This window comes from Myotis yumanensis, unplaced genomic scaffold (genome assembly GCF_028538775.1).
Source record: "Myotis yumanensis isolate MYYU_CA2020_CCGP unplaced genomic scaffold, mMyoYum1.0.hap1 SCAF_3, whole genome shotgun sequence".
Classification (NCBI taxonomy): domain Eukaryota; kingdom Metazoa; phylum Chordata; class Mammalia; order Chiroptera; family Vespertilionidae; genus Myotis; species Myotis yumanensis.
In genome coordinates, this window is record NW_027223754.1 from 180,214,249 (window position 1) to 180,227,112 (window position 12,864).

General features: G+C 42.8%; 1 protein-coding gene across 3 annotated transcripts in view; it reads left to right on the forward strand.

The window, feature by feature from the left end:
• The first annotated feature begins 3,689 nt into the window (after positions 1–3,689).
• The window catches only part of KRAS (KRAS proto-oncogene, GTPase), a 44,206-nt gene continuing 35,031 nt past the window's right edge, over positions 3,690–12,864 (forward strand). For 2 of the 3 annotated variants that reach the window (XM_070410540.1, XM_070410538.1), the window contains exons 1-2: positions 3,744–3,825; positions 7,822–7,943. In XM_070410540.1, the coding sequence (XP_070266641.1) occupies positions 7,833–7,943 (111 nt within the window). In that variant the 5' untranslated portion in view covers positions 3,744–3,825; positions 7,822–7,832. Of the gene's footprint in view, positions 3,826–7,821; positions 7,944–12,864 lie in introns of all 3 variants that reach the window. The other variant, XM_070410539.1, reaches the window with a different exon arrangement.

Consider the following 12,864-nt stretch of genomic DNA (forward strand, 5'->3'; position numbering starts at 1 on the left):
AAAGCTAAACAGAGTCTCCAACATTTCCCAGATGCCTTTAGTGCTGGAGCCATATTAAATCTATAAAGTGAGTTCTACTATAGCACCCAAAGGCAATGATCTCTAAACGAGGCACAAATAAGGCTGGCCACCAATTAGGTGTCCCCTCAGGAAACTTGGGTCCCATAAAGGCCTTTCTTGTTGAACAGTGAATGACAAGTGTATTCAGAGCCTCTCTCTTGGGATGTTTTATTTTTATTTTATTTTTTTAAATATATTTTATTGATTTTTTACAGAGAGGAAGGGAGAGGGATAGAGAGTTAGAAACATCTATGAGAGGAAAACATCGATCAGCTGCCTCCTGCACACTCCCCACTGGGGATGCACCCGCAACCAAGGTACATGCCCTTGACCAGAATCGAACCTGGGACCCTTGAGTCCGCAGGCCAACGCTCTATCCGCTGAGCCAAACTGGTCAGGGCGATCTCTTGGGATGTTTTAGATGTAAGTCACAGAGAGTCGTCACTAGAAGCAAAGGTAGCAGAAGCTGAGACCACTATGAGAAAGAAGCAGAGAGATGCTGATTCAGAAGAACTGCAATATTCTTCTAGTCTGGGCAATAGATGCGTGTTAATGAGGGGATGAGCAAGGCATCCCAGCCTGCTGCTGGATTGCAAGGACTGCAGTTGATTCTTGGAATGAGCAGTAGTTCTGGCTGATGCTATGACTTTCTGAAATGTCCTTATTTCCTTAAAATGAACATGTCCTGGCATTTTACATATCGTAAGAGCCCAACTAACACAAGGGTATTCCTGTGGTTTGCTTTGATTATATCTGCAGAAGAGGGTACCTTATAAAGGAAAGGGTCAGGGTGATCTTTATAAAGCAAGATCAAAAGCATGTGGGCATGTGCACATGTGTGTGTGGCTGCCTTCCCAGAAGAGTGTAATGGGAGAGGGTAGAAATACAGTTGCATCTTAGAGCAAGCCTGGAACCCCTGGGTTCATACTTTTTGTTACCCTTCTCACTCTTTTCCCATCGTGAGCACAGTCCAGGACTGTGTGCATGTCCTGGGGGAGAGCAACGAAAGGGAGAGCCAGGAAGACTGCTCAATGGAGCCACCAGGCATGAGGAAGAGAAAGCCCCCAAAAGCAGAAAGTGCAGCTTCCCAGAGGAGAAGAGAGGAATTTGAGTACTGTACCTAGATCAGTGGTTCTCAACCTTGGCGGCACATTAGAATCACCTGGGAATCTTTTTAAAATCCTGATTTCTGGGCCTCATCCTCCGGAAATTCTGTTTCTTTGTTACTAATGTTGTGACCCCACCCCATAAAGAAACAGAATTTCCGGAGGATGAGGCCCAGAAATCAGGATTTTAAAAAGATTCCCAGGTGATTCTAATGTGCAGCCAAGGTTGAGAACCACTGATCTAGATGAAAGTTTCCCAATGTACAGACTGCTGACCACAGGTTTAAGATCACATGATTTGATAAAAATGAAGATTTCTGGTTCACCTTAGACCACCTGAATGGGATATTTGGATGAGGGGCCTAGGAACTTGCATTTTTCTAAGTATGTCAAATGCTTCATGAAGTGCTTACCTTTGAAATCCACTGCTCTAAGCCCACTGTAAAGGACATGTTAGGGAGGCTGCTGGCTTCTGAGAAAGCACCCAGGACTGACTGGCGGAAAGGCTTGACATAGCTTATGTGTGCATTGCTGTAGACGGGAAAGGAAGGAAGCATAAAGTGATCTGCAAATGAAGCTGGATGATAACTGAGACCACATGAATGTATTAGGTTTCTGCTAATGCCAGAATTTTCATAATCAGCATAAAAGTGCAATATAAAGCTTCTCCCTCCCCTCTGTATTTGTTCTTTTAAGATTTATGGAGGACTAACTATAGGGAGAACATTGTATTAACAGCTGAAAGAGAGGACAAAAGCTCACCACGTACTTGAAGTTGGACAAAATAAATCTGTGATTCATATTTAAGTGACTACAAAGCAACATACAAGTAAGTGAAAATTCATTCACTTAACAAAAACTCACTGTGTCCATTATGTGCCGACTCTTTTCTGGACTTCCCAGGGTGTGGTTTTTCAGGTGGTGGCCTGGGTGAGCTTAAAGGCAGATTTTGTAAGAAGGTGAAAACAGAGATTAGAGAGAGTTTAAGGCACTTGTTCTAAGTACAGATTTAGAGTCACAGATTTCAGGAGGGTACGTAATGTCAACATTGCACAAATATTTATCGAGTGCCTATTGTATTGTAGGCACTGGCAATACAGCTCTAAGTAAAAAAGATCCCCCCCACACCCCCCACAAAATACCTGCCCTCATGGAGCTTATGTTCTGGTGGGAGAAATGAAAGAAAAAACAGCTTACATAGTATATTAGAAGGTGATAATTGCTCTAGAGAAAAAGCAGGGAGAGAGAGAGATTTGGGGAAAGGAGGGAGAGATCCAATATCATACATGATCTTTTGGGAAGAACTGGTTAGAACACATTTGAACAAAGATTTGTAAGTAGGTGTTGGAGGGAGCTTTGGGGATTTATAGTGCATGTGTGTTCTGCTTCCTGTCTTCTGCCTCTTCCACCTGGTGCCAATTGGTAAGAGAGGGTCACCCAAACAAGCTTTGCAGATCACAGCCCACAGGAGTAGAAAGGATGACAGGTGGTGTGAGGTTGATGAACAGTCATAATAGTCGGGGCTTAAAATAATTGTCTTATTCGTGTTTTAGGATGTGGGCCATTTACCTTTCTAGCTGGTTTATCCACAGCAGATTCTGGGTTACTGCTAGCAGGTTTAATTGTCCCATTGTCCAATGTGTGAACTCCCTGAACGTTAACTGATGAATCTCAATCTTCTAATTAATGTTTGAGTAATTCTCCTCGGGTCCAAACTATCAAGGCCATTTCTACGTAAAAATAATGAGCCTTCGATGGTGCCCTCAGGGGCAATGGGAGTATCGGAGGTCCCTGCTTAGAGTGACCTGTGAGGAAACATCAAAAGCAAGACAACAGACCCTAGGAGCGATAAAAAGGTTCGCCGGGTTTGTTAGGGCTTGGGGCTAGGTTCCCAGCTCCAGCGAGGCGGGTGATAACCCAGCGGAGATCTGAAAGCCCTGGGGTGGGGGCCGTCTGCCCCGTCTCCCCCGCCCCCCGGACCCCCGCGTTGGGCGACTGCCTGTTTATTTACGTGCAGTCAATGGTAGTAAGTGAATGTGAACAAGCGTAGGCAGATCCCGAGGGACGGCGGGATCTTCGCAGCTTCTCCGTGCAGAAGCGATAAGGGTGAGGCACGCTCGCGGACTGTGTGCGTGTGGCTGACCGCAGGCGGCTGGGGTCCGAATCTGCGGCTGCGGGTTGGGCTCTGCGGCGAGAGCCTGGGGGCGGGGCGGGCCGCCGCGTGGGTCCACCAGTAACCCCCCCGCCCCGCCGGCCGGTCGGCCTCCCCCCTACCCCCCTCCGCCGCCCCGGCCGCCCCTTCCTCCGCGGCCCGGTCCCGCTCCTCCTCCCCGCCTCGCTCTCTTCCCTCTTCCCACACCGCTCTCTGCCGCTCCCTCCCCGCACGCCCGCCCGCCGGAGACGAATCGAGCGCCGAGCGCATCGATAGCCCCGCCCTCAGCGGCCGCCAGGCCCGGGGCCCATCGGTGCGCTCGGCGCTCGATTTCCCTAGGCGGCGGCCGCGGCGGCGGAGGCAGAGCGGCGCGGTGGCGGCGGCGGCGGCGGCTGCTCGGCCAGCACTCCGGGCCCCCGCCATTTCCGACTGGGCGCGAGCGCGGTGCGGGCACTGAAGGCGGCGGCGGGGGCCAGAGGCGCGGCGGCTCCCAGGTGCGGGAGCGAGGTACGGAGCGGACCTCCCCTCCAGGGCCCCTGCCCTGGACCCGACCCTCCGCGCCCGCGCCGGGCGGGGCCGGCGGCGAGTGAATGAATCAGGGGTCCCGGCGGGGCGGAGAGGGTCGCGGGAGCCGGGAGGGCGGGGGCCGGGGGCGGGGGGCGGGGGTCTGCGGCGCGGGGGCGCGTCGACGCGGGGAAGGAGGACTAGGCGGTGCGGGGCTGAGGAGGGTGAGGCTCGAGGCGGTCGCCGCTGGTACTGCTTCCTGGACGGGGAACCCCTTCCTTCCTCCTCCCCGAGAGCCGGGGAGGCGGCCGGGCAGACACTCGCGGGCCGGGCGGGCTGCCCCGCGGGGCGGCGGGTGCGGTGGCCGTCCCTCCCCGCGCGCGGCCTCCCCTCCCCCTCGGCGCCCTCCTCTCCCGCTCCCTCCGCTCCCGCACCTCTCCTCCCCGCCCCGCGCCCGGCTGGCCTCGGGGCTGCCTTCTCCGCTGCACGGAGCATCTCGAGGACGAAGGAATAAACTTCTCCCCGAGCGCGGACCCGGCGGCTGGTGGCCCCTTGTCACCGTGGAAGCGGGGAGAGGAGTCGGGGGAGGTCACGTTCGGGAAGAGCCTAGGAAAGTGCTCGGAGACCCCTGTTGGAGGTTATTGTGTTTGGGGAGAAAAAAAAGGCATCTGCAGCCGAGTTCCTGACGGCTCCCCTCCCCCAGGCCTGGCTGTGACATTGCCGTGGCCACAAAGGAGGAGGTAGGGACGGTGGTGGAAGAACAGGTGGCCCACACCCTGCAGTGGACAGCCCGTGACTTCAGGAAAAAGTTCATCCCAGGAGGTCTGCTCTGTTTTGCTTTGTCAAGTTAAAAACACAACGCAGAAAACCCGCAGAGCAGAAGCGGGGCTTTCCCCTTGTGTAGGCAGTCGTAGCCGGCACCGTCCTCGAAGTTTAATTGACCGGCTCTTGTCCTTTCCCTTACCTCTTCGATGTTACCCGCGTCCTGGCAGGTTTGACCCTCACCTTAAGAGGTAGTACTCTTAAACGGCACCAAAAAAATTTTTGCCTTAAAACTGAGCTACAGGAGTTCATTGTAGCAATCTTCCAGCCCACTGCCTGGAATACCCTAAGGCAGGTGCATGCTATAGCTGAAGTCCTAAATGAACCTTACATCTTAATGTCCATCAAAACAAGGGGTTAAAAACGGAGAGGTGTTTGCTCATTTTTACCCAATGTTACATTTGTAATGGAAACATTCATTTAAAAAGAAAGTGTAAAGGTGCAGAATCTGTTCCTAATAGTCATCTCAGAATCAACCATACGAGAGATGTCACTCTTAGGCCCCAAATGCTGACTCCAACAGAGACTTCCAGGATGGTTGATAGTAGTGCTGCTTGCTTTGAGACTAGCCATCCGCAGGCATACTTGGTTTTAAGAGGTAGGAGATGAGATGATAAATTAAAGTGATTTTTTCTTCCCTTGACTAGATCTTGTGCTCTGATCACATTTCCACCCCTTGCTAGCTTTTGTAGCTTTGGGTGAGGGGGCTCCTTCTGGCATGTGATCTTCGGTAAGCTTCCTTGGGAACCCAGTTTTCTCTCCTGGACTTAAATATTACTTGACTTTATAATCCAGTTAAAGCAGTCCCCCGTCCCCAGAAACAACCACTCATCAACAAGTAGACCAGAAGGTGTGTTTCAGGGTTCACAAGTTCTAATCCAGTCTCTGTCCGCGGGATCTCCTAGGCTAGCAAACTGTTTTGGTGTAAGGGTCCCTTTATATTCTTAAAAGTTATTGGAGATCCCATCGTGTGGTATGTCAATATTTACCATCACAGAAACAAAAACGGAGACTTTTAAACAGTTCTTAATTCATTTAAAAATAGAAACAAGAAGCCCATTACTTGGTAACATAAATAGCTTTTTTTAACTAAAAATAATTTTTTCAAAACAAAAACAAAAGTTAGTGAGAAGGGGGGCATTGTTTAACACGTTTGCAAATCTTAATTATATGACACTAGGAGACATCTGGATCCTCATACCTGCTTCTGCATTCAGATCACACATCTGGGAAACTCCACCGTACACTTGTGAAAGAACAAGAGTGGAAGGGGTAATTGATAATGTAGAATTTTTATGAAAATCGTTTTTAACCTCTTGGACCCTCTTCCCCCCCAAAGCCTTGGGAAGCCTAATGGGTTCCTGGACCACTTTTGGAGAGCTAGGCTATCCAAATTATTTTGCAGGGATACATTATGGTGTGATTCTCCTCACCTATTCCATTTGCTATAGTCTGTATTTGGAATAAAAAGTGGGAGCAAACAGAATGAGATACATGTTTGAAGTGGCTCCCATGGTGACCCTAGACAAGAGCAAGTAAGGCTATGGTGGCACTGCGCAGGCCAGGGATCTGTAATATAACAGTCTCTGATAACAACAGTTACCTAGCCTGTATGCTCTCTGAGAGGGCTCAGGAATAGGGTAAGGAGGTGGTTAGTATATTATCATTTGGAAAACCATATTATCTTTTATTTTCCTGTGACTATTTGGTGGATAATTTTTGGCTTTCAGTAATTAGGGTGCTGTGTGTATATAGTGTTTATATCTGCACATTCATTAATTTGGGACTACTTATAATAAATTGTGCATTTACTGCCATTCTTTCCATGGTTCCTTATTTGTAATAATATCATGTAGTTATTGAGGGAGAGAAGATAAAATTAAATTCATTTTATTTCAAAAAGTTTGAAACAACTGACTAAAAAATATTTTCTGTCTTGTACTGATTACCTTACAAATTGTCAAAATTTATTGCAACTGTTGGGAGATGATGAGATGCAAAGAGTAAAAGTCATGTGGATTCCTGAGAACTATTCACTCACATCTTTTAAAAAATTTCTTATTAAAAGCAGTGCTTATTTTTATATTTTATATAATTATATTTTTTCTTGTGCAAAGTACTATTTTCAGCACTAATATAGATTTATATGTTGTGATTGATGATTAAATTAACTGTGCTTAAAATTTCAAAATTCTCAAAGTTCTCTTAGTTTTTATACCATTATTTTTCCCAGCAGATATTTTACAGATTAAATTGTTCATCAATTATTGTCTTGCCCTAGTCGGTTTGACTCAGTGGATAAAGCGGCAGCCTGCAGATTGAAGGGTCCTGGGTTTGATTCCAGTCAAGGGCACATGCCCCAGCTTGCGGGCACGATCGATCCCCAGTAGGGGGTGTGCAGGAGGCAGCCGATCAATGATTCTCTCTCATCATTGATGTTTCTATCTTTCTCTCCGTCTCCCTTCCTCTCTGAAATCTATCTATCTATCTATCTATCTATCTATCTTTATTATTTTAGTTCACAATTTTATTTCCTTAATTATTTTTAACTGATTTTTATATTCTCACTTTTTATTTTCTCACTATACAGTGAGATTTATTTGACAATTCTTCCACCCCCTTCCACTCCCACCCCACTGTCTGATTCTTTCTAACTACTCAGAACTATATGATGATTCTTTTTAAAAGTTTTCTGTAGCTCTTGGCTCCAACAAAGACACTCCGCATATCCAGTTGTAACTCTTAGGGGCCATAGCCAACTAGGAGAGATAGCTGTCAACAGTGTTATGTGGGTGTGTCCACAGGGTATAGAGCATTGTGCTAGACACTTGTACTGAGTAAAGTCATGGCATGTTCCTTTGAGAGCCATTAACTGCTATAGAACAGCAGACTGGCTGTTTAGATAGAGCAACCTGAATATATGATAAAAGAACTTTGTACTCTGAATGCATCTTTCTGAAATGTTGAATGGGCAAGTTTGTAAATATAGTGTGATTCATTACAATACACATCCGTACTCAACTGAAGTTTTTATTGAATTTTGTGAGATATTTTGAAATAATTTTCCATATAAAGGTGAGTTTGTGTTAAAAGGTATTGATAGAGTGTTTGGCTTCTATTAAACTCATTGTGACACTTGTTCTAATTTAGTTACATTTTCATTATTTTTATTATAAGGCCTGCTGAAAATGACTGAATATAAACTTGTGGTAGTTGGAGCTGGTGGCGTAGGCAAGAGTGCCTTGACGATACAGCTAATTCAGAATCACTTTGTGGATGAATATGATCCTACAATAGAGGTAAATCTTGTTTTAATATTATGCATATTGATTTGTGCAGGCCCATCCTTTGGGTGCAAAAAAAGTTGCATTATAAGACAATTATACTGAAAATAACTTTATTAAGTTATCAGAAATGTATTTAGGCTTTAAAGCTTTATTCTGAAGTTATACATAACCACAGATTTGGAGAGCCCTTCTTCTCTTGGGTAATCTCAAGTTTCATGACATTCCTTCTGTGTTTGTATGTGTGCATTTTAGAGTTTTGTGAGAGAGTGAAATGTGAATATACAATTTACCTATACCTAACAGTCATTTAAAAAAAAATGTGGCTATTATTTTTATGGGTTTTTTGTTTTTGTTTTTGTTTTTTTGATGTCACATATTAGATTTGAATTGTACTCGTGAAGTATAATCATTTGAAGGCTGGTTAAAAAATGTAATTAGTATCTCCCTGTTTCCTCTTCATATTGAAGTAGTGGAGAATCTACAGCTACCTGATGCATTTTTATAAGCTCATTCTTTGCATATATAGGTAACTGTATATCTCAGATATATATAAGGGTACCACAACCAACCCTTTGCTTTGCAGCGCTTTTTTAATTTACTCAAGGAAATGTTAGAATTTTTTTTATTACAAATTAATAGTTTTCAGACTTTTATTTTAATGAAAAATCGCCAAACTAAAGGCCAACAACAAATGATAGAATAAAGGCCTGAAGGAGACCTTAAGAGGTCAGGTAGGCCAAAACCGGTTTGGCTCAGTGGATAGAGCGTCGGCCTGCGGACTGAAAGGTCCCAGGTTTGATTCCGGTCAAGGGCATGTACCTTGGTTGCGGGCACATCCCCCGTAGGAGATGTGCAGGAGGCGGCTGATCGATGTTTCTCTCTCATCGATGTTTCTAACTCTCTATCTCTCTCCTTTCCTCTCTGTAAAAAATTAATAAAATATATTAAAAAAAAAAAAAAAAAAAAAAGAGGTCAGGTAGTATCAAGCAGATAAGGATCAATTTAATCCCAAAGTCCTGTAGGAGGGAATGGCACAACTGTCTTGTTAACTCATTTCCAGAATTACTATATTTTATGCATAATCTGAAACTTCATGTTAAGTTTCACATCAGTGGAGATGGAAAGAAGTATACTGCCTCATCTTTGAAATAGACTTATACTGTTGGATTATTTCTTAGACTTCTTTACCCCGGGTAAAGCAATCCAACCTCCTAGCTTTTATTCTAGGTCTGATATACCAATTGTTTAAATCAACTTTGAAAAGTTTACCAGAACTTTGCGTCCCAAGCTGTGTAATGTCTTTGACTGCACTGATGTAGGTTCTGAGGGCTTTGGTGGCCTTGAGAAGATGTTTATGCAATTTAGAACTGAGGATTGATTAGATAAGTCTTATAAGGAAATTTATATATATATAAAAGCCTAATATGCAAAGTGTCCCCTTGGGAGTTCTACTGACCGGGAGTTTGATCACTTGCTATGATGTGTGCTGACCATGACCACCAGGGGGCGGCGTGGACCGAAGGAAGGCCCTGGCCAGCGGCCAGCAGCCAGGGATGGGAGGCCCCAGCTGGCAGCTGGCAACCGGCAGCCAACAGCCACTAGGGACCCAACCTGTGCACGAATTCGTGCACTGGGCCTCTATGTTAAATATTTTTGGTACTACAGGGGAAAAAATGAAGAAATAAACGTGTATTTGCAAAGATTTGGTTTAGACAGAGAAGCAACTTTTGTTTGGCTTTCACGTTTAAGAATTTGCAGTAAAAGGGAAGAACCCTACTGAAGTGAACCACCTATATAACAGTCTCTATGTATTTGCTCTCGATAACTCTGTTCAATGCTGTATGATGGTTCTGTTTTGTTTTCTTTTTGTCTTCAAGGAGGATTAAATAGTTAACTCATTTCTAAAGCCAAGGCTACTTGGCATACTTCACCATTTAAATCAGAAATGAAAGGAAGTTTTAAATAGAATTCAGGTTAAGCGTGGAACTGTTCCTGGGATTTTGGAAGATGGTTTTAGCAGAAGTAGCCTCATCTTCTCTGAAAATCTGAGGAATTTCATGACACTGTTTCCTACCAGAGGTCATGAATGCTATATGTATTATAATGTGATAAAATAGGTTAGGAAACCTTTTGGTCACAACTGTTAAAGTGCAATATAAATAGAATAGAACTAAATCTAAAAGTTCATCCTTTATTTTGGGGGAAGTAGAAAATGTTTATAAACTCAAACCCATAATTCTGATTATGATTTCTGTCAAACCAGAAGACTTGACTCTGGGAACATTGATTACCTATGGACTTTGAAATTGAGGTTCCTCACTAGTTTAGCCACCTAGGGAAAGGTATCATACAGAAATTGTCTCTGAGGCAACTAACACACTCAGCGGTTCTCAACCTGTGGGTCGCGACCCCTTTGGTGGTCCAACGACCCTTTCACAGGGGTCGCCTAAGACCATCCTGCATCTCAGATATTTACATTACGATTCATAACAGTAGCAACATTACAGTTATGAAGTAGCAACGAAAATAATTTTATGGTTGGGTCACAACATGAGGAACTGTATTTAAAGGGCCAGAAGGTTGAGAATCACTGCGATTCTTGGTGTATAGTTCAACTACAAGAAAGGCAAAAGAATTAATTAGTTTATTCTAATAAGCAATTAAGCAAAAATGCTAACTTGATGTTTTTGTAAAAAGTTTAAAAGGAGGATGGGGATATCACTACTGCTGTTAGGTTTTGATTGGTGAATAATGTAGATCAGAGAAAATGAGAGAGGACATAGACTGCACATTTGTAATTCTCATCAGTTTTCCTGCATTAAAACAAATAGAAAGAAATTGCAAAAAAATTTTAAATTAAGTAATACCATATTTTCTAGTGGTTTAAAATTTGCAAAGATTTACATATGAGATAGATAAGGAAGGTGGTCATTGTTTCTTTTTATAGATAAAAATGGTCTCTGAGAGGTGGTAACTTGCCTAAAGAGTCTTTCCTAGTATGGTGGCATTTTAAGTTTTCTGAGACTAAGTTAACCCTTTGCACTCCGAACCATTCTGGACATTGGCTACCAGCTACTCGACGCTACTTTGCGGCGGAAACGTGCATTTACAGACCCTCGTATTATTTAGTATAATTTTGGAACCAAGTAACGTATTATAATGATATTGGACTTATATGAATTGGGTGACATCGAGGAATGTATATTTGCAAAAAAAACAATATTTTATTGTTTATAATTTTGTACAGTATGATAAGTTTTGTAACACTCCCCAATATGCATTGCAGGCTGATTAGTGCATGTTTGACAGTAATAAGTGGTTTGACGCCTGCCACCAGGTGTTTTCCTGTTAGAACACACAATGCAGTCCCGTTTTCTTTGTCCCACATCGGGAATATGTAGTTTATTGTTTAATCCGACACAAAACCCGCTGACATTTCTTGTATATATCTTAGTAATTTTACGATATTTTGATTTAATTTCTTGTGCCATTTCAAGATAAAACTTCAGGGAAACATGCATGTCTCAAAAAGTTGCATTGAAATAACTCAATTCCCCGTAATCACTAATAAACTGCAATGTCCCCTGAGAGGGGACATCCGAGTGATATGCTAGAATTCCGATGTCCCCGGAGAGGGGACAGCGGAGTGCAAAGGGTTAAATGGAATTTCCACTCTATCCATGTATAACTCTTTAAGCAAAGAAATAGTTATTATTGGAAGCTGATTCATATCAGTATACTAAAATTTGATCTTAAATACTATCTCATGGCACCTTAATGATACAGAATTAGATAGGAATGACACATTTGTGGAGCATGTTTATATTTGAGGCTATGCACATGATAGTCACCTTCTATTCTGAAAGATTTTACCTTTATCTTTTATGAAGTCCATCAAAGAGTTGTAGAGATGATGAAATACCTCATTAGTGGAGCAAGATTACTAAAAACTCAAAGCAATCCCCTAAGCATAATACCGGGCTAGAAATAATGTATGTTTTTATAGTTTAGCGATCCCTTGCTATTATGAAAACATGTTCTCTAAGATGTATTTAGCAAGGGAAAATTTGATAGAAAAAGAAAAATTTTGTCTTAAAAATAAACAAGTAGTTATAGACATTGAAATCAGAATGATCAGTTGATCAATTAGCAAATATATATTACATGTATCTAATGGATATAGTATACTACTAAAAATAGATACAGAAAGAAGTATTTTTTCTAAGCTCTTAATTTCATTGACATCTGCATGCTTCTGTTAGTGTTACATATAATTCTATAATTCAGTCCAAGTTTTATGCCCTTCTTTGATGAAATAGTTTCCTCCGCAGGAAGAATGGATTCATAATTGGATTGATTTGTGCTATCTTTAGTGCTCTGAGCTATAATCACCAAGATTTATCAGTTTCTGTTTTTTTTTTATACATAAACTTTATTTATGGAATTTATTTTACTAACTGAATAAGATTTAAATTATAGAGAGAAAATTTGTAATATTAAATTGTATTGAAAAGTGGTGTTAAAAAGCATTATGTAAACTTGCAAGCTGTTCTTTTTCTGGCTTTTCTATGTATCAGTAGTCATCAGTGAGGAGTGACTTTGCCTTTAGGGAAAATTTGGCAATATCTGGAGATGTTTTGTTGTCACAACTTGAGGGGGGAACTGCTGGCACCTATGGTGGGTAATGCACAGGACAGCCCCACAACAAATAATTAATTACCTGGCCCAAAATGTCAGTCGTGCTGAGGTTGAGATCCTATATGGATAGCCTTAAACATTCTTAAATTGTTAAACTCAAGTCCCTGAATAAGGTGTATGTTAGATTTTCTAACATTAGATTTAAGCTTTACCTTTTCTAAACCAGTAATACGTTATTTATTTACTTATATATACGTGTGTGTGTGTGTGTGTGTGTGTGTGCATACTCTAGCTT